This window comes from Ochotona princeps, chromosome 27, assembly GCF_030435755.1.
Source record: "Ochotona princeps isolate mOchPri1 chromosome 27, mOchPri1.hap1, whole genome shotgun sequence".
Lineage (NCBI taxonomy): Eukaryota > Metazoa > Chordata > Mammalia > Lagomorpha > Ochotonidae > Ochotona > Ochotona princeps.
In genome coordinates this window covers 16,138,450-16,161,038 of record NC_080858.1, presented here as the reverse complement: position 1 = coordinate 16,161,038, position 22,589 = coordinate 16,138,450, and the positions used below count along the sequence as shown (strand labels likewise).

Genomic DNA, 22,589 nt, shown 5'->3' with positions numbered 1-22,589 from the left:
AAAAACGATAGTGGTCATTTTCTTTGCTAAAAATTGAGTAATGATTTTGGAAATCTTGATAATTCCTATTGAGTAATGAGTCATGAACATTGGCTTTGAAGAAACACTGAGTAAGGGTGATATATGATAGATTCTCTATTGTAGATTCCATATTTACAGATCTAACCAGTGGCTGGTAGAAAATAATGTAGAAAAATTATGTCTGTACAAAATATGTACAGGTTTTCCCCCTTGTCCATATTCCCCCTTGTCTATATTCCATATAGAAAAGTAAGTATGTACCTAACATTTTCTCTGAATTATGTATTATAGTGAATCAATAAATTATTTAAAGTATATGAGAGGATGTGTGAACAAACATTATGATTTCATATAAAATATTTGAACATCTACAGAGTTTGGTATGCATAGGGCATGGGGTGGTTCCAAACCAATCTTTTGTGGATACCCTAAGGCGGATGACTGTGTTAACATGTATAAAGCCCATGGCCTATTGTTCGTCTCCTAGGAAATTATTCTAGGTTCTCAGGTGATTTGAGAAAAGTAAGTATGTACCTAACATTTTCTCTGAATTATGTATTATAGTGAATCAATAAATTATTTAAAGTATATGAGAGGATGTGTGAACAAACATTATGATTTCATATAAAATATTTGAACATCTACAGAGTTTGGTATGCATAGGGCATGGGGTGGTTCCAAACCAATCTCTTGTGGATACCCTAAGGCGGATGACTGTGTTAACATGTATAAAGCCCATGGCCTATTGTTCGTCTCCTAGGAAATTATTCTAGGTTCTCAGGTGATTTGAGAGTCCTATTTGGAGGTGTCTGCACACGGTCATGTGTACCCGCCAGCCTGGGTTGTTTTGTACTGAGGAAGGAAACTGGAGAAGCGGGCTTGTGTGCAGGCACTTAGGGGAAGGCAGAATGGGGAGAGGGAGGAAAGAATGGGAAAAAGGGTGTGTCATCCTCCACCCTCTTAACTTGACTGCATTGTTAATTTTGAGCTCTTGAAAGAGGGGCTGCAGGCAGAGGAAGAAGGAGACAGATTTCAGAAAGGAGTTTGTGAGACCAGGGGCTGATAGAGCAGTGTCTCATATGTGGACCGGAGATAGCACTTACCCGTGTACCACGTCAGCCTGCTATTTGTGAGATAAGAACTTCAGGAAGGGCTGAAGTGCATTAACACTGTTAAGATAAGTTGTGTTCCTGTGGTCAAAACCCACCATGAGTCTTAAAGGCCGAGTCTGATGATAAAGGCACCTTTTATTTTTACAGGTTTATTAACTTATTTGAAAGGCAAAGTTACATGGAGACAACAAGAGACACAGAGAGATGTTCCATTCACTGACGCCCCAGGTGGCCAGAGCTGGGTGAGACTCAACCCAGGAGTCAGGAGCTTCTTCTGGGTTTCCTACTTCAGTGCAGAGGCCCAAGCACTTGAGCCATCCTCTGCTGTTTCCCCACACTGTTAGCAGGGAGCTGGATCAGAAGTGGAGCATCGACATGAACCAGCACCCATATGGGATGCCAGCCCTACAGGTGGAAGATTAGTTTGCTATCCCTGGCCACCATGCCACCCCCTAAAATATTTAATTTGGGGGTATGCGTTTAGTGCGGCAGTTGAGATTCCAACAGGGATACCAATGTCCCTTATGAGAGCGCCTGAATTCTGGTTCTTGTCTTATAATAAGCTAGATACTTTTTAACACGCATATCATGAGGCAGCAAGATCATGGTTCAAGTGTTTAAGTACATGTGGGGGACTTGCATTGAGTTCTGGACTCCTGGCTTCAATCTGGCCTGCTTCATCTCAGCCCAGCCCTGGGTAAGACAGATTCTTGGGCATGAACCAGTAAATGAAAGATCTGTTTCTCATTCTCTGTGTGTATGTGTGTCTACCTTTCAAAAATAAAACAATTATCTGGGTTAAGAGCACCCATAAAAATGTGTAGACAATGGAATGCTGAACTGTCTTACATTGTCTGTACCAGCAATGTCGGGGCACACTTAAATACGACACAGATGGAATTATGACTCCTTATGAAGGACTATACTATTGTAGAAACATGGGGAAAATCTGTCGGGGATGTGAGTTTGGGGGAAATCCCAGTCTACACGAAATTCAAAAATTCAAAATAAAAATATAACAACAACAACAAAAAGCACCCATAAGCACAAGATGACCCAACTGCTTCAGTCCCTGCCCTTACATGGGAGATCTGGAAGAAACTCCTGGCTCCTGACTTCAGACTGGCCCAGCTCTGGCTGTTGGGGCCATTTGGAGAGTGAGCCATCAGATGGAAGATCTCTTTCTGTCTTTCCATCTCTCTGTAACTCCACCTTTCAAATAAATAAAATTCAACAAGACATTTCATTTTACATAAACAAAACATTTGTAAGTGTCTTGATTGGTCACATGCTCCTAATTGGGCTAAAACTACAGTCAGGAGCTTTGAGGTGCCTTTTTACTCTTTCAACAAAATATATTACAAGTTAAGCCTTTCACTTATTTCAAACACTTGGATTAATAGTTTCGTTCACATAATTTTTGTAGTTGTTTTTGCATTTCTGCCAAAGCTTTTCAATTGTCAAAAGCGTGAGTTGGGCATAAATTATCTAGGAAGCATTTTCAAAATTCCATGGCTGGGACCGGTGCGGTGGCTTAGTGGTTAAAGTCCTCGCCTTGAACGCACCGGGATCCCATATGGGCGCTGGTTCTAATCCCTGCAGCTCCCTCACTTCCCATCCAACTCGCTGCTTGTGGCCTGGAAGAGCAGTCGAAGATGGCCCAAAGCGTTGGGACCCTGCAGCTGCGTGGGAGACCCAGAAGAGACTCCTAATTCCTGGCTTTGGATCAGCTCAGCACTGGACATTGCAGTCACTTGGGGAGTGAACTGTTGGACGGAAGATAGTTTTCTCTGTCTCTCCTCCTCTCTATATATATCTGACTTTGCAATAAAAGTAAATAAATATTTAAAAAAAAAGTTCATGGCTGCCAAAGGACCCATATTCACTCTTTTAAATCTGATTTTATATGGGCTGGAATTGTTAAAAATGTCCTAGAAAACCTGGATTTCTCCTGTTCTATGTGGTTGTAAGAAAGTTCAAATTTCATAGCTTGGCCCAAACCGTGTAACTCCCTCTGCGTTTTGATCCAGACTTACTTCTCTGGGGCCATCAGCCCTGGTAGTCAGTTTCTCTTAATCGTTAGAAACATTATTTGAGAGAATGGAGCACAATGGCTAGTGGCTAAATCCTCTCCTTGAATGTGTCAAGATCCCATATAGGCACTGGTTCCTGTTCTAGTTGCTCCACTTCCCATCCAGCTCTCTGCTTGTGACCTGGGAAAGCAGTAGAGGATGGTCCAAAGCCTTGGGACCCTGCACCCACATGGGATACCCAGAGGAAGCTCCTGGCTCCTGGCTTTGAAACAGTTCAGCTCTGGCCATTGCAGCCTCATGAGGAGTGAACCAGTTGAAAGCATATCTTTCTCTGTATCTCCTCTTGTAGACCTTCCTTTCCAATAAAAGTAAATAAATCTTTTAAAAACTATATTCGAGAGTCAGGCAAAAAAAGAAGTAGACAGACACATAGAGACTGTAAGAGCTCCCATCCACTGGACTACTCTTCAAATAAATGTAACAGCTTGGGATCAAACCTCAATCCTGGTCTGCCATGTGGGTGATAGGAACCCAATTTTTAGGTCAACATCACTGCTCCCAGGGTTGGCATTGTAGAAGGACATTGTGACCCTAGAAGGTCAGCGAGCACTGGATTACAATTGATTCCGTAACACTTGTATGAGAACTGGATGGATGCCATTGGTGTGACTGATTGGATATCCTTTGCATGAGAACAGCCGAATGGATACCTTTTGTGTAGAGGTTTTATAAAAATATCTTAATACTTGACAAGTCTGGAAATCTTTGTTTATCTTAGTGTTTTTTTTTGGTCTATTCTTGTATATCTATCTGTCATGTGTATTTTAGTAAACTCTTGTGACTCCATAAAATTTTTGCTGGCATGTTATTGAGATCATTAATTTTGCGAGTCTTCTTGTTTTGTTTTGCTTTTTAGAGAGCCTAGCATCTTTATGATACTGAGTCATCCTGTTGAAGAACACAGTTTCCAAGAATATCTTTGTTATATTGCAACAGCAAATCGTATTGAAACATTCATCCTTGGGACATTTATTATGCTGTTAGCATTCTGTGCTAATTGCTAGAGAGGTGATGGCAAATGAGACATTCAGATTTTTGTGGGACCTTATAGATAAATGGAGGCATGTTTAAGTGAAAATGTGCATGCCAAAGTAACTAGGTCTCTTGACTTGCGATGTTTAACTTGATGAGAGTTTGCTGTGTTTTTATTTCATGGTCATAGTTTTCTAAACCATGTTTTGTAAAGCTTGTTTAGAAAATAAGTGCAGAGCCCGGTGCGATAGCGTAGTGGTTAGAGTCTTCGCCTTGAAAGCACCAGGATCCCATATGGGCGCCGGTTCTAATCTCAGCAGCCCCACTTCTCATCCATCTCCCTGCTTGTGGCCTGGGAAAGCAGTTGAGGACAGCCCAAAGCCGTGGGACCCTGCATGTGTGTGGGAGACCCGGGAAGCAGTTCCTGGCTCCTGTCTTCAGATCTCACACAACCGGCCGTTGTGGCCACTTGGGGAGTGACTCATTGGACGGAAGATTTTCCTCTCTGTCTCTCCTCCTCTATGTACATCTGCCTTTCCAATAAACTAAATAAATCTTAAAAAAAAAGAAAGAAAGAAAATAAGTGCATCACTGAGTTGCTGGAAATCCCACCACACACACTTTGTATTACAGTGTACTTGCTAGGGCTATTCTCTCTATTTAAAAAAATATATATATTTTGTTGGAAAGGCAGATCTACAGAGAGAAAGAGATACAGAGAGAAAGACCCTCTATCTGCTGGGTCACTCCCTAAGTAGCTGCAAAGCCAGAGCTGAGCTGATCAAAAGCCAGGAGCTAAGAGCTTTTTCTGAGTCTCCCACATGGGTACAGGGTCCCCGGGCTTTGCATCATTTTCTACTGCTTTCCCAGGCCACAAGCAGGGAGCTGGATAGGAATTGGATCACCTGGGACAAGAACCAGCACCAGGACAAGGATCCTGGTACATGCAAGGCGAGGATTTAACCACTGAGCCATCACACTGGGTTATGGTCATTCTTAATGACCAATTTCACCCAGTCAACAGTATGCAAATGAACCCATCTCTATAGGTGTTTTCACTTTACTAGCAGAACTGACGGGGAAGACTTGTCCACAGCAAAGTTTTATGTCATTGAGCATTTTTCCATCTCAACTTCAAATAGATCCTCAGCCTTCAAATAGATCTTAGCTTCATTTCTTTGCTCAGTTTACTTACTCACTTCCCACTCTTTTCACTCTCTTCAAACTAGCCTTGCTCTGAGCAGATTGCCTCACCACTTATCTCAGAGAGAGAGTGGAATTCACGGTATGGGAACTCCCTTAGCTTCCCTCTAGCAACCGAAAATAAGTACCATCCATGTTGCTTTTATTCCAATGGATTGTAATGGAGGAAGTGTTCTTTACATTTAAATCTTAAATACTTCCTGCTATTGGCTCTCGTGGGTTTATCTCCTACCCCTACCCCCACCACATATACTTTTTTTTTTTTAAGATTTATTTTATTTTTATTGGCAAGTCGTATATAAAAAGAGGAGAGACCAAGGGGGAAGACCTTCCATCCACTTATTCACTCCTTAAGTGACCACAACAACTGGAGCTGAGCTGATCCGAAGCCAGGAGCCCAGAGCCTCTGCTGGGTCTCTCACACGGGTGCAGGGTCCCAAGACCTTGGGCTGTCCTCGACTGTTTTCCCAGACCACAAGCAGGGAGCTGGATGGGAAGCAAGGGAGCCGGGATTAGAACCAACACCCATATGGGATCCTGCACACGTGTGCAAGGCGAGGACTTTTCGATGCTAGGCTACCACACCGGGCCCTGCCCAGCATGTTTAAAAATGTTAATTTTTAAATTTATTTAAAAGGCAGAGTGACTGAGCGGGAGACATGCACGTACCCAGAGAGGGAGAAAGAATGAGATCTAATTCACTCCTCAAATGGCTGCACTGGCCAGGGCTGGATCAGGCTTAAGTCAGAAGCCAGGAGCTCTATGCAGTTCTCGCATGTGGGTAGGAGGGACTCCAGTACTTGGGTCATTTCCCACTGCTTTTCCAGGCACCTTAGCAGGGAGCTAAACCGGGAGCAGAGCAGCCGGGACTCCAACTGCTGCCCGAATATGTGGTAGCACAACAATAGCCCTTCTTCCTCCGTTTGTCTTCTGCTTTAGCCTTACTATGTCAAATGTCTATTCTGTCTTCTTTACCTTTGGTATCTTTCTTGTTCTTTTTTCAAAGTATATAAACCGGCTTAACTCCATCATTAGGAACAACAAAATCTTTTTTTCACTTTCTCATCTGGTACTGGCCACATTTCTCAATAGTGGCAACCCACGTGGATATGCAAGTGCACAGTTATTGAAAAGAGGTGGACTTGGAGAGAATGTGGTGACAGCTGGAGTCTACCACAGTGTGCATGGGTCAGGTGTATTGCAAGGGGCTGAGTGGCACAGCTGGTACACATGATGGGCATGCCTGTGGCATAGCGAACTGTGAAGTCAAGCAATTTTGCCCAAATGTGGGTCTGGAATTTGTTTCTTTAGTTGAAAAGTTGAAATAATAGTAGTTACCTTACACCACTGCTTTGAAAATGAAGCACGCTAATGGATTTAATATATCATGGTACAAGCCTAATTAGTATTACCTATTATTATTTTTGCAATTTCAATTACATTGTCAGATGGGCACGCTTGCTTAAACAAATATGATAGCATACATATTCAACATACAAATAAATCTAAAGAAATGCAGCCATGTTTGACCTACAAGTAACTAATATTATAGACATGGCACAAATTGTTCATTCATTTATAAAGAGACTGATGGCATCAGAATTTTGCTAGGCCTTATAGATACAAAAGCTCTATTCTAAATGATCTTACAATGTTCTGTGAAAGGATAAGTGTGCAGTTATAACTCATGCTGTTTGAGTGATCTGTAAGGAACACAGTATTATGCAATAGTGCAGGATGAGGCAATGCTTTCTTCAGTGGGAGTGGAACATTGCTGAGGGCAGTGACACTACGCTTTAAGCAATCTGATGGCTGGGAGCCCATCTGGAGTTAGTACCCATGGTGAAATTACTTGGTTGATGTCACCATGGTCCTCAGTTTTGATGGTGTAGAAAGTTGATTGTCAGCCAATTAAGTCGCTGAGATGGCCAGTCTCTTTGGGACTGGTTCAATTTAAAAACAGGAAATAGGGTGTCGGCACTGTGGCATATTGAGTAAATAGCCACAGCCTATGATGCCAGCATCCCATATGGGTGCCAGTGTGTGTCAGGCTGCTCCACTTCTGATTCAGAACGGCCTGAGAAAAGCAGCTTGAGATGGCCCAAGTGTTTGGACCTCTGCCACCCAAGTGGGAAGACTTAGGATAAAATTCCTGAGTCCTTTGATTTGGCTCAACTGCAGCGTTACAGCCACCTGGGGAGTGAACCAGCAGATGAGAGATCTTTCTCTCTCTCTCTCTCTAGCTCTGATTTTCAAATAAATAAATCAATATAAACGAGGAGATGAAGATAATCAGCTGTGATGACTCGCTTATAATAAATATAAAACTTGTGTAAGTCAGACACTTGTGTTGTGGTGATTGGTGTGTTTACTTCACTTTGGTGCCTTGAGATGAGAAATGGGAACAGTGGATGGTCGTGAACAGCTATCTGGTTCAGACAAGATTCTCAGTGCCATGGGGTGAGTTTCTGGCTGTTATTTGAAATCTAAATCTGTGTAATTTCAGAGATTTGAAAATTCCCATGGCTGTGGTCGTCTGAAAGATGAGATCTGAGGAGGTAGGTATAGGTCTCAGGCTGTTCACACCCAGGAAGAATGCGGGGGTTTTTTGTTGATTTTTTTTTTAAACAGAGAGAAGTAGGTCATGCTGAGGTAGCATGGTCAATCATCACCATGTCAAGCTACCCAGGGACAGAATTAACATGACAAGATTATACCTGCCAGGTAATTAGTGCAGTCAGGTTGTGAAGTTGGGATAATGCTGAGCCTTCAAGAGGTAAATTATGTTAACATGAATTGAATTGTGTAGTGTTTGTGTAAAAATAAGAGCTTGTGTATACCTAGCAAAAAGTGTGGAAAAGCTTCTATCAAATACCAACGTGCATAAATTAGTGTGACATGGTGCCCGCACTCCAGCAGCTCAAAGGCCTGTTCCACATCATTTCCCCAGAGAAGTTCCTCCTCACCTTCTCATTTCATCAACTGGCCTCACGTTTTCTCACTCATACAGGTGCAAAACTTACAACTTTAACATCTCCTATTTCCTTGTACCTGAATTCTGTCTGTTCTCTGCTCGAATTCTCAAATACTCCTCACTACCGTAATAGGTAGTGCCTGCTTGGACCTTGACTCCTGTTTCCTAACTGAGTCTAAGTTGAAAAAGAGGTTTTATTCTCTGTCCTTTTTATTCAACTCTCCATGACCTTCCTTTGGTTGCAGAGTCTCTGGGGTCTTGAACCATGCTCTGCTATGGAATATGGGTGTCTCAAGCTGTGGTTTAATTGCCATGCTGGCTGTATGTGCTCCATCAGTTGCTTTCCTTCGCTTCTGCCTGCACGTTGTGGAGGAATTTCAGCTCTGCTTCTCCCCCATTCTCCCCTACTCTTGGGGGCCCCTCCAGCTGCAGTGCGCTCACTCCAAGATCTGGGCTTCTTCACTTCGCAGTTATCTGCTTCCAGCCGCAGTCAAGAGTACCTACCAGGACTTCCTCAGCTTCCAGGAGATGTCCCTGTGACTGATTTCCAAAGAGATACAGAATTGAAGATGATAACTCATGCTTTTTGAAAAACAAATGTGAATTGAAAGTCACGGGTCTGTCATAATATTAGGATACGTTGGGCTAATGTCACTGGTTTCTTTAATCTGAATGCTATCTCCCCTAGGGTTGGGTCAATCTGTTAAATAATTTCACATTGAAATAATCCGCACAATGTCAGGCCACAATATTTATCTGAGAGACAGAATGACAGAGACAGGGACAAAGAGATAATCGCTAGTCAGCTGGCTTGCTGGCTAGATGGCTAGATAGCATTCCCATCTGCTGGTTCATTCTCCAAATCTTATAATATCTAGATCTGGGCTGGAGCCAGAGCTGAGACCTGGGAGCTAAACCCAGGTTTGCTGTATGTTGATAGGGACTCAGAGCTGGGAATGAGGATTGAACTACGTACTCTGCTATAGAATGCAGACATGTTAACTGACATCTTAACTGCTAGGCTAAATGGTCACTCCCTACAATGATTTGAAGTTATAAAATAAGTATATTAACTCAGATTGCATTATCTGATGTCTGTGTTTGTGCACACACATGCATACATTTCTATTTTCTGTGGAGGCACAGAAAAAAGATCATGCATTTTTAGCAAACATGAAGCAATGTGCTATGCTCCAAATACAAAGATGTACTCCAGGAGAATTAGAGACTGGCAATTCTTATATTTCTTTTTTTTTTTTTTTTTAAAGATTTATTCATTTTATTACAGCCAGATATACACAGAGGAGGAGAGACAGAGAGGAAGATCTTCCGTCCGATGATTCACTCCCCAAGTGAGCCGCAACGGGCCGATGCGCGCCGATCCGATGCCAGGAACCTGGAACCTCTTCCGGGTCTCCCACGCGGGTGCAGTGTCCCAATGCATTGGGCCGTCCTCAACTGCTTTCCCAGGCCACAAGCAGGGAGCTGGATGGGAAGTGGAGCTGCCGGGATTAGAACCGGCGCCCATATGGGATCCCGGGGCTTTCAAGGTGAGGACTTTAGCCGCTAGGCCACGCCGCCGGGCCCGAATTCTTATATTTCTGTGATACGTAATTTATCAGCGCTGCTGGAACAAGGACGTTTGCCAAACACATCCCTCAGAGCTGGTCTGCCATGTGCTAGCTAAATGAAAAACTTGGGGGATTCAAGCACAAAAAGAGCAATTCCCCACATCATTTTTGTTGTTATTTTCTTTTTTTGAATGACAAAAGTGATATAGTATCATTAAAACAGTTCTTCCAGAAAAACAGCAACACATTTGCCAGAGTGGCTGCCCTAGTGTTTAAGAGGCTGAGTACCTGGGTTCATTTTTTTCTGTGGCTTCCTGCTGATTTTATTTTACCTTGAAAGGCAAACACACACAAACACACACACACAGGCCTCATTTTTTTTTTTTTTAACTTCATATACCCCTCACTCCCCAGTATGTAGTCATCTGGAGCCAGAACCAGAAGCCAGAAACCAGAAGTCAGCAACGCAGTCCAGTTTTCCCGATGGGGTTGCAAGGGCCAAACTAGTGAAACCAGCACTTTCTCTTTTTTTAATTTCTTTTCAAATTTTTATTATCATTTTATGATATAGTTCCATAGGCCTTGGGATTTCCCTCACTTCCACTCCAAACCCCCACTGAATTACCCTATATTACTATGGTATAGTTCTTCATAAACAGTCATATGTCCATCATTGCAGGTATGAACAATGGCAGAGTCCAGCATCCTATTGTCAAGATATAGTGAACAGTTTCATTGGGAGTCCATCTTTGACCTGGAGGTAGAGATGCATACTGCACTGTATCCTCACATCTGAACATGATAGTCTCCATTACATAGTTACCATAATTCCCCTTAAATAAAAAGCCACCATACAAAATCAACAACAGGAAGAAAAATAGAAGTTTACAATGCCATGAAGTTTTCAAGAGGTTTTTGATAGTTCAACAGTCCTGAATTGCAGTTGATCCTGCCACTCCAATCATGATGAAATCTCTCCAGAATCCACTGGCTGACAGTCCACCTGAGAGTCTGCATCTGCCCAGGTATTCACTGGTAATGCTTGGTTGGAGTAGTTGGATCAATTTGTTCTGTCCACCATCCTCTACCATGGTACCACGGTACCAGGTATCCTCTGGAGGCTCCAATGTACTGCCATATCTTCCATGTGCTTTAAGAAAAATGATCTTTTGCATGTTTATCATACGAAAAGGCTTAGGTTTAAAAATTGTTCATTTCTCATTAGTTCTCATTTATAAAACAAACACAGAGAAAGAGGGGTGAAGTGGAGCATAGGAGTTCTTTTAAGAACCTGCTATGTGGGCCTGGTACGATAGCGTAGCAATTAAAGTCCTTGTCTTGAACGTACCAGGATCCCATATGGACACCAGTTCTAATCCTGGCAGCTCCACTTCCCATCCAGCTCCCTGCTTGTGGCCCGGGAAAGCAGACGAGGACGGCCCAAAGCCTTGGGACCCTGCACCCGTGTGGGAGACCCAGAAGAGGCTCTGGGCTCCTGGCTTTGGATTAGCTGAGCTCCAGTCATTGTGGCCACTTGGGGAATGATCCATCGGACGGAAGATCTTCCTCTCTTTCTTCCTCTCTGTATATCTGACTTTGCAATAAAAATAAATCTTAAAAAAAGAAAAAAAAGAACCTGCTATGTATTAGACACTGTGTCAGGTACTTGATAAGTTTTCTTTACAAATGTGTTTATGAAAATGACTTGAGGGAAGTATCATGATTCATGAGTTACTGAAGAAACACTAGAGCTTAGAGACACCAATTTTTTCAGCAAGTAAAGAGAAGGCAAGAATTTGACTGCTAAGTGGACATGCACGTTCTTGCTCAGGCAGCATATTTACTAAGTGGGCAAGCAGATCCCTCATGGCGTAGCAGGTGAAACAGACCTTCAAGATAATTACATGTGTCGCCCCGACTAGGCTCCAGCCCCCACTGGTTGATACAAGTGCAGAGTACGTGCTAGGCAAAACCAACCTAGTCTGCAACACCCACTGGTTCCAGAGCAACTCCAGTCCGAAAACAAAATCAGCCCAGGAATTGCACCTACAAACTGATTGTGGCGATGACCAGCTGGACTCAGAATGCCAGCCAAGATAAGACGGCGGACAGAACGGGTCAATCAACCATCCCGGATATATGTTGGCAGCGAAAATTAGGCGAGTGAAGACTCTATGATGGACAGTGTCAACCAGTGAACTCTACAACGACCTCATCGAGCTGGGAGAGGCGAGACTAGCAGTGATTCATAACTAGAGAAATATTAAAACCACTAGGGGTTGATCGCAGCTAAATAGTCTCCCCTAGAAGCTGTTCAATCCATCTGGACAAGGAGCAGCTGGACTATATGCTTGGCATCTGTTTGCGGGGGAAGAATCTTGATTGAATTTGAACTGTAATGATGCAACGGGGTGGGGGAGGGACATGGGGAGGGGTGGAGGGGAACCCCAGAGCCTATGAAACTGTCACATGATGCAAAAAAAAAAAAAAAAAAGATAATTACATGTGACCAACAGCATTAGATTTGCCATGCTTCAGGGTGGGGGAAATGCAGTCAGTGTTTCAGAAAGCACGGGACAATGGTGTGTACCCCAGGAAAATGGTCAGTGGACCTTTTTTTTAAAGATTTATTTATTTTTATTACAAAGTCAGATATACAGAGAGGAGAGACAGAGAGGAAGATCTTCTGTCCGATGATTCACTCCCCAAGTGAGCGCAATGGCCGGTGCTGCGCCGATCCGAAGCTGCCAGGAACCTCTTCCAGGTCTCCCACGCGGGTGCAGGGTCCCAAAGCTTTGGGCCATCCTCAACTGCTTTCCCAGGCCACAAGCAGGGAGCTGGATGGGAAGTGGAGCTGCCGGGATTAGAACCAGCACCCATATGGGTTCCTGGTGCGTTCAAGGTGAGGACTTTAGCTGCTAGGCCACGCTGCCGGGCCCGACAGTGAACTTTTAATCCAGTAAACTTTTAAACTTTTATTCTTGCCTAATATATATTACATTTTCTGAAAAAAAATATTGAGTTCAGTACACACTTCAATGGGGACAGGGTATTTAAAATATAATTGGGACAACTAAAAACAGTCTATCATGAATACAGGGGAGCGGTGCTGGGGGTGGGGGAAGCCAGTAAACAAAACAACAAACGACATACATGAAACAAGAACAAAATCTCCTCAAGTTCTAAGACAGTATATTCCATCATCACCTTTGCCGGACGGAAGCTCCCTGGAGTTGCTGTCAGGGGAAGACTTGAGAAACAGTGGCAGTTCTGTCACTGGAACACACATCCCACTCATGGAAGACAGTCTATTCCAGACAAGGCCAAGGGCTTCTCTACTTCCCTGATGTCTTAGAAAACTGCAGGCTTCAGACATCTGAGGTCGCCGCCCCAGTGCTATGCGAGTCCTTACTGCTTCACCGAGGATTAGAAATAGGTGCTCTCCTTGTCCGTGGTGTTCAGTTGCAAGTACTCCAGGGTGCCTTTTTTGTAGCTGGCTACCCGTGTGGGTTTTCGACTTCGTATTCCTGCAGCCTGTCTCTTTTGTAAAGAGCTGGCAATCATGTCTGAAAATTCTGCTTGCAAGCGTTGTTGATTCTCCCTGAGAGCAGGAGGGGAGAGAAAAGAGAATCAGTAAAGTACACACCCTATGCTTTAGCTCCATCGTCAGCCAGTCTCTTATTGAACACCTTTTCTGTGTTAGACATAGGGAGCCCAAAGACGACACAGAGATCCTCACCTTTGAGGTGCTTAAAGAACTTTGATCACTGCTTTGTGAAGATGGAGAATAGGCAGATGACATTTCAAGCCCAAAATCAGCCTTCCAGTTCTTTTTTTAAAAAAAAAAAAAACTTGATAGGCATAGAGACAGAGAGATCTTCCACGGCTGGCTCAATTTTCCAAATGGGAGCAACAGGCTATGGCTAGAGCTGGCTAAAGCTGGGAACCTACAGCTCTATTCACCTCTTCCCCATGTGTGATTGGGATCCTAGTGCTTGAGTCATCGTCTCTTGCCTCCCAGGGCACACATTAGCAAGAAACTGGGTTGGAAGGGAAGCTGGGGTTCTAATCTGGGTACTCCAACATGTGCAGTTTACGTGCTGTGTCACATGGCTCCTCCCCACAGACTCTAGAGTCAAGGGGAAGCAACACATCACAAGGATTGAGGGGTACAGTTGGAGGACCCCAGTTGATAGGCAATAAAGAACAGAGTTTTTTTTTTTTTTTAAAGATGTATTTGTTTTTATTTGAAAGGCAGATTTACAGAGGGAAGGTAAGACAGAAAGATCTTCTATCCTCTGGTTCACTCCTGAAGTGGCTGTAACAGTTTTTGGTGATTCCTCATATAAACAGATTCCAGTGTGTGTGTGTGTGAGAGAGAAAGAGAGAGAGAGAGAGAGACAGAGAGAGAGAGAGAGAGAGAGAGAGAGAGAGAGAGAGATCAAACTCATGTTTTAACTCCACTTCTTTCCATGATTTTTTGGTACTCATGTATGTTCCCTTGCCTCACATTTAAAATTTATCATTACCACTTGCAGTCACATGCCCAGTTAAATTGACTGCCAAAGCGAGCAGTGCCTCCTCCCTCCTCCTCCCTCCTTCTCTTCCCTCCTCCCCCTTCCCTCCTCCCCCTTTCCTTCTCCCCCTTTCCTCCTCCCTCCCTGCTACACCTGGAAGCTTACACAGTGGGAGGGGTTGGCAGGTTGTACTCCTGGTCCTTCATCCCTGTCAGCCAGTAGGTGAGCTCAGTTCCTCTGCCCTAGTGAGACAAAAAGGGGCAGGAGCCATGGAGGCCAATGAGACAGTTGTGTCCCAGCCCACTTTTCCTACAGTGATCTCTTTCCAAGGGACATTTCCTCTCTGCATTCCTCAACAGTGCTTTGTACATTTGCACATACACACAAACACATATACACATATATGCCACAATAGCCTACCAACAGGGGGCTAAAGGCAGGAGCAAGGAACTCAACCCAAAGTCTCTCAAATGAGTAACAGACATCAAATCACTCGAGGCATGACTGCTGCCTGCCAGGGGTTTGTATTAGTAGGAAACTGGAGTGGGAGCCCCCCACCAAGCAGCCGCGTCAGTGTTGGGGGATGTGTTAATGGGCACGATGACCACTAGGCCAAATGCTTGTTGCCAGTTCTTGGATTAAGCACTTCAGACATTCTTGTTAGGGTCTGGATCCTCTCTGGACATATTCCCAAGCATATAGCAAAATAAGTCTCTCATTTAGCAGACATGCTCCTTCTGATGTTGGTTTTCTTTTTCCTGAAAGATTTTAAATATCACTGTAGTCACATGAAAAAGTTGGACTTAAAAGGACAGATTTATCTGTATTTCTGTTATGCCAACAATACCAACAGTTTTGTTGTCTACATTTTCTTTTAGCATTCTTTGGAAATAAAGCTTTGTGAAAAAATTTTACCATCACTTTCATACCTTTGGTGTATAAATTATAAACACTGGCATCATTAAAAAAAAAAAAACTCACACCACATTTGGACCTATCTTGGGACTATGAGAACATGGTGGAAACTGTTTTTGTTCAAGCTTATATTTGAAAAAGAAGACTGGCTGGTTTTATATATATATGTGTATGTGAAAAAAAATCATTAATTTTTAGTGTTTTGTTGGCAGTGTTTGGACTGCAATAATCCATAAACCATTTCTGTTTCAGGGGAAATCCTCTGTGTGGAACATGGATGAGGGTACTTTAAAATAAAACAGAAATAAGCACATTTTGAAGAAATTAGTGGGAAATAGAATAAATTTATATTGTTGCAAAATTTGTTGAAAGCTAAGCATAGGTTTTTATTATCTACATTTCAAAGGGATTTAAAAAGTTATCAGGAGGCAGATAGAGATGGGAGGGGGGAGACAGAGTGAGCAAGCAGGCAAGAATGCTAGTTCCATGTCCTAGCTTACTCCCAGTTGCTGGCAGTGGCTGGACTTTGATCTGGGTCAAAGCTGGGAGCTGGGGCCAGGTCTCCCGTGTGGGTGTGGAAACTCAGTTACTAGAGCCATCAGCAATGTGTCCCAGGTGTCCATTTGCAGAAAGTTAGTCAGGACTGGCGGCAAGTTTGGAGCTGAGGTCTGGCAGTGTGGCCATGGGCATCTCCTCCTAACTGGCTAGGCCAAATGCCCACCCCGAACAGTGGGGAGAAGCTAAGAGTATTCATTTGTCCAACTTGAATGTGATCACAAATACTTGGAACACTGGTGAAAGTACAAGGCTACTTCATGGAACAGGGAGTTAAAGACATTTATTTTAATGCCAAAAAATTCTGAAAGCCATGCATAGATTTTTCTCATAGTTCATTTTCCCATGAACTTTCGGAAGACCCCCGAGTTGCAAAGGCCTTATTTGTAGCAGCCTCTTAAAGCAAGGGTAGAGATGGAAGTGAAGAGATGGAGCTCTCACTGAAATGAGTGTTAGACCCAACCGTGGCCCTTATTTGGAGGATCATTTGGGAGAAAAACCAGGATAGATGTGGAGGGAAGAGTCATAGCAGTTTATAACATAGTGATCATTGTTCAAAGTGTCAAAAGGGCTCCGTGGAGCACAGGAAAATTCATTAGAATTATTTTATGTGAAAGGCAGTTTCATAGAGAGGGAGAAGGGCAGACGGAGAAATCTGACATCTCAAATGGCTGTAATGGCCAGGGCTGAGCCAGATTGCAGGTAAGAGCCTTGAGCTCCCTCCAGGTCTCCTCCATGAGTGGTTAGGGACCACAGCCATTTGGGCTAGCTTCTGCTGTCTACTCGGGAGCCTTAGCAGGGAGCTAGATCAGAAGTGGAGCTGTTGGGAACAAACCAGCGTCCACATGGGATGCCAATATCACAGGTGATGGCTTAACTAATGTCACTGTGGATTCCTTACCTTTAAATACGTTTCCCCTCTCACTTCATACAGGAACTGGCAATCCGTTCTTTTCAAGATGGCTATAGTGGAGCCATTCACATGAATTCTTAGGGCTGGAAATGCAACAGATAAACAAAAATCCCACCCAGTTGGAAGTCTATTTTGTGGCCACATCTGTTTCCCCTTATTCAGGATATCAGGAGCACCTGAAACAAGCATCCTGCATCAAGAGGAAACTAACAGGACTTTTTCAGTGAAAGAATATTAAAACTCTGCATCACACATGGGAGGAGTGAGGCTGGACACTTATTCCCCGGCTCCTGAAAGATGAACTCCCCAGCTTTTATCCACCCCATCTCCTAGGTTCCAGTCCAGATCGTCAGTCCACGGCACCTAGCTTTGGATGCGGCTCTAGTGCTTAGCTTGGAAACTGGAATTTGGTTTTGAGTCCCAGTGTAAAACTCACCAGAACTTGACGAGTTGGGGGTGGGGTTTGTGGGGAAAGGTTCTGGAGACTGTTACAGGGTCTTCATTTCCTTATCAAGATTTTCTTATCTTGATTTTCTTATCTAAGAGTTTCCACATCTTAGAGTTTCCTCATTTTACTGAATTTCCTCATCTTAGAGTTTCCCCTTGCTACCTCTCTGAAATGCAAATGTTGAGGACATTTGCTATCTATCACCCTTCTCATTTTGCAAGCCCCAGGGCCACAGTCACTTTAAGGATCTGGTAACTCCACATTGTATGCCTAGTTTACACCAGAGGATTGCTAACTGCTTGGCTTAACATCATGCCCACTCTTTTTGGAAACTCAGCAAAGTTGATGTCCACACCAGTCTGTCCACACCCAGTCTATCCCTTCATCTTTCAGGAGCCTAGGAAGAAAAACAGCTAACTTTCCTTCCAATGAATGTAGACAGTGATCAGCATAGTTAGGATTTTAACCCATGTCTGTTTGATTCTATTTTTTTTTTCCTTTACATTACGATTTTCTAGCACAAATTAGTATCAGGTTATAGGTCAAATGGTAAAAATGCCAGGGATGCTGCTATAAGCCACACATTGTCTTTCAGTTCTACTTCGCCAGGCAACTGCAGTAGAAGACCTAGCATTTGGCAAATATCTAAAATTTTTTTTCCCTCCACAATTATTCCCAGAAAAACACAATACATGGGAAACAGAAAGGTGAACTGGGGAGTGGAACCAGTATCAGGCCCACTGGCTTTTTTTTTTCTTAAACTTATGCAGATTTATGCTATGTTTTATGGATATTCCAGGTAGACCTTTACACAAATAGGAACAGTCTAAATCGAGCAAAAAGAAAGAATCAAGCGATTAATAAACAGCAGTGGAGGCAAAGATAGCAAGGACTGGTTAGACACAGGGTCACAGTCAGCCCAACGTGAAAGGTTGTTCATGATCACACTCGTTCTTTGCCCCTCCTCATTGTGCATTGGATCCTGTATTCTGCCCATGGCTAAAGAATACTCTTCCCCTCTAAGGACAAACAGTAACCCCTCCCTTCTTACGGAGGCCAGTGGATTCCATCCTGGAAGCTGTGTTGACGGTGTCTCCAAACAGGCAGTATCGAGGCATCTTGATGCCCACGACTCCAGCAGCACAGGGACCTGAGTGAAGGACAGACAGCAGCAAGTGCACGGGGTAGAAACTGCAGGGCGGGGTTATGAGGGGCAAGCCTCGTGGCGGGGTCACAGTGCTCAGTACTAAAGGGGGACATGGCTGAGCGTGTGAAGTGCGTGTTGTGACTTTTGCTTTCAATACGTATCATCCACTTGGCGAAATAACATTCTTAAATGTACTATTTGGGGAGGTATTTTGTTCTAGCAAAGAAAAGTACACTTGCACCGAATAGGACAACATTCAGAAATGCGGGTGGGCAAGATAAGCGTTCTTACTTTTTCCTTTATTTTTAAACTGTTTTAATTAGGAAAGAGAGTAAGACAGCGAGTGCGCACTTCTGTTTGCTGGTTCACTCCCCAGATGTCTGCGATGGTTAGGGCCTTGAAGCCAGGAGCTGGAAACTCAGTCCAGCTGCTGACTTTTCTTCCAGATGTGTGTGTGTGTGTGTGTGGCAGGAACTCAATTACTGGAAACATCACCGCTCCCTATTCCAGGGTCTGCACTGGCAGGAAGTTGGAGTCAGGAGTCAGAGCTAGGCATTGAACCTAGGTACTGTGAAGAGGAAAGCAGGTGTTTTAACTGCTAAACACGAACTCCATCCTTAATATTTTTAATGGAGGCTGTTGGGAAGGATAGAGGGTAACTTGCTTCTTACATCTGTGTTGATACACGTGTCCTTGAACTCTGAGCTGCTGAGGGGAGGCGGGGAAACCTAGACTCCATTCCAATGGCTCGAGCTTGCTTTATTATTGTTTTAGGGTGGTATTCCTGGAATTAGGGTCATGATGCTGGAAGATCTCAAAGACAAGCGCTTGGCAGAATCTTCCAAGTATCTCACGGGTCATGTGAACGCAGCTGGATGAGGGCAGCCTGTGGCCCAGGACATTCTAACAAGCAGAACAAAAGCTAAGACTGTAGACTTTGGCATACTAGGTAGGGGAGAAGTTCTATCAGTTATTAACATGGGAGGATCAACTGTAAGGGAAGAGATTTTAGAAGTTAAAGGTTGACCCAGAAACTGCAAAAACTGGGTTTTAAGTAGAAACAACTATCAATCATCTAGTTGGCTTACTGGATTTTGATCTATATGAGTTCCTTTTATAGACTTTTTTCCTACCTATCCTCTATGAACATGGGCAAATAATCAAAATATTAGATCTTTCCCTGAGTCCTGAGCCTTTGCCTGTCAGGCTTGAGGCAGCAAAAAAGAGAGGGAGAAAGAAAGAGAGAGAGAGAGAGAGACAGAGAGAGAGAATTTGAAGCAGAAAAAAACAACAACAAAAAAAACCCTGACAGAACAGAAGCCCCAGGGAAGACAGCTGCGGAGTCAGAGTTGGCTGACCGTGATTACACAGGCCGTCTGTTAGGACTGGCTGGGCTGTGTCCAAGTGACTCCTTATTTCATTGGGATGGGCCTGCTAACAGAAGGTATTGTGGATGATCAACATTTAACCTTGCAAGCTTTTAATTTCTTGGGCCTAATTCCTCCCAGGTATGTGTGCCTAATAACCATTCTCATGCCAGCCTTAGGAGCTAATGCCCAGGCCCTGGTGGTGAGCTGGGGCACTGAATAGGCTACGTGTAGGAGACTGGGTCAGGCCCACAGCTCCATTCTCCCGGATTTGGCTCATTCAGTCCAACTGCTGACTTTTCTTCCAGATTTGTGTTGGGTCAGAGAAAAGAGGTTAAGCTGCTTTAGCAACCGGGAAATGCCCAGGAAGCTTGGTCCTGTGTCTCTGGAAGCACCCATGCCATTGTGCTGTGGACACACTTGGGAAGGCCACAGCTAGGTTCCCGGCAGCCCAAGATACGACACACATTTGTAACTTTTATTGACTCTCACTTTAAGAATCTCATCGATGTATTACTCACTCAACAAAAATCTACTGTCAAGCTTCATGCTAAGACACTACAGATAACAGGATAACTTTTACTGATGCAGCTGTCTGGGCCATGCCATGAAGCCTGGAGTGACCTTCCAGGTTCTCTGTACTGCAGGTCTTCTGTGAGACTTGGAAGGAGAAAAAAAAAATGAGCAATGGGGCCCGGCGTGATAGCGTAGTGGATAAAGCCCTCGCCTTGATCGCGCCAAGATCCCATATGGGCACCGGTTCTAATCCCGGCAGCTCCACTTCCCATCCAGTTCCCTGCTTGCAGCCTGGGAAAGCAGTCGAGGGTAGCCCAAAGCCTTGAGACCCTGCACCTGCGTGGGAGACCCGGAAGAGCTCCTGACTCTTGGCTTCGGATCGGCGCAGCTCCGTTGCGGTCACTTGGGGAGTGAATCATCGAATGGAAGATCTTCCTCTCTCTCCTCTCTGTATATCTGACTTTGTAATAAAATAAATACATCTTTAAAAAAAGAGCAACGGGAGGAAATCATACGAAGTGAGGAGATTTAACGCAAAGGAAAAACTAACAATAGTGGAGTGATTTGGCTTGAGAAATAGTGAGTTTTCAGGGAGTCCCAGGATAATTCTAAAAGTGATCATTTTATTATTTATCTCAGAATTGGTAGGAAGCACTTGTGCCTGCAAAGGATTACTGCAGATTCCTTCTGAGTTATGCTCCAGCAGTATCTTTGTGTAATATCTGAAACTCATTTTCTCAAACATCTGTGCTTGAGACTAGCAAATTAAATGAAATTTGGTCTGAGGCTTGGTCATACCTTGAGTCTCTGTATGATGAATAGCAACCTGCTTTGATGTGCAAGCAAACAGAAAGCCCAATTAAGGAGCTAGTGATGAGTGGTTGGATCTTAGCCAATCACAGGAGGCCAAATGGTTATACCATGCCCAAATAAGGCCAATGCATGGTTCTAACCAAATCACACTGTTTGTCTACCTCACTTCCATTTTTTCTCTGTAAAGGTTGGTTTCTCACATTTGTCCACTAAAATTCCCTGAATCTATTTTAGTATTGAGGGCTGCCCAATTTGGAAATTGTTCTTTGTTCCATTTTTTAAAGATTTACTTGTTTTCATTGGAAAGTGAGATATACAGAGAGGAAGAGAGACAGAGGAAGATCTTCCGCCCGATGATTCACTCCCCAAGTGACTGCAACGGCTGGTGCTGTGCCAATCCGAAGCCAGCAGCCCAGAGCCTCTTCTGGGTCTCCCACGTGGGTGCAGGGTCCCAAGGCTTTGGGCCATCCTCAGTTGCTTTTTCAGGCCGCAAGCAGGGAGCTGGATGGGAAGTGGAGCTGCCAGGATTAGAACTGGCGTCCATATGGGATCCTGGTGTGTGCAAAGTGAAGACTTTAGCTGCTAGGCTACCACGCTAGGCAAAGCAACACACAGAGAAACACACACACAGAGAGAGAGAGGGAGAGAGAGAGAGACAGGCAACCTATCTTCCATCTGCTGGTTCAGGCCTCAAAAACACCTAATTGCTACTTCTGGAGCAGCTGGAGCCAGGAGCCTGGAATTGCCTCCGGGTCTCCCATGTTCGTGGCAGGGCCCCAGGAATTTGAGCCATCTGTCTCGTGCCTCTCAGAATGCATCAAAGGTAACTTTTGTTGTCTGAAGTGACACATGCCCTTTTTGAACCGTTGTTGTGGGCAGTTATAAACGTTAGGATTTGACCGGTTATTTTTTTCCCCTGTAAATAATCTAACATAATTAAAGTATATATTATGTTAGTGGGAAAAAATACACGGAATTTAGAGTGGGAGAGGGAGGGAATCAGAAGGAAATAAAGGAAATAGTTCAGATGGCAACCTAAATAGGAAGTACAGAGCTGCTGGTTTTCAGATTGTGTTTATCACCCGAGGAGTGAGAGGTGCTCTTCCTGTTAGCGTGTTTCATGGGCTCCACACTCAGCACACAGACTCCAAGGGGTACACCTCATGTGAAAACCCATCTCCCAGAGAATTCTTCATCCCTTCTGATGCACCTGATGCACATGGGTACATACGGGTCCCCTTGGTTAAGATGTTCCATTTCATACCAGAGTGAATCCCAATGCGAATCCATATGGGGAGTCCGGGAAGATGCTCCAGTTCGAAGGTCCCCATGAAACTGAGGATCTCCAGGGCCATCTTGGCAATGTCGATGGCGTGCCGATTGCCGTTCCTCATGGGCAAACCACTGGCCACCATGTAGGCATCCCCAATCGTTTCTACCTGTGGAAAGAGC

The 22,589-nt window shown here is 44.1% G+C and overlaps 1 protein-coding gene across 1 annotated transcript in view; it reads right to left on the bottom strand.

The window, feature by feature from the left end:
- Nucleotides 1-13,211: 13,211 nt before the first annotated feature.
- GUCY2C (guanylate cyclase 2C) overlaps nt 13,212-22,589 on the bottom strand; it is a 61,085-nt gene continuing 51,707 nt past the window's right edge. The window contains exons 23-27 of the mRNA XM_004592579.2: nt 22,402-22,576; nt 18,346-18,444; nt 16,835-16,929; nt 14,629-14,705; nt 13,212-13,547 (exon numbers count right to left, since the gene is read on the bottom strand). Coding sequence (XP_004592636.2) covers nt 13,373-13,547; nt 14,629-14,705; nt 16,835-16,929; nt 18,346-18,444; nt 22,402-22,576 — 621 coding nt within the window. The 3' untranslated portion in view covers nt 13,212-13,372. The remainder of the gene's footprint in view (nt 13,548-14,628; nt 14,706-16,834; nt 16,930-18,345; nt 18,445-22,401; nt 22,577-22,589) is intronic.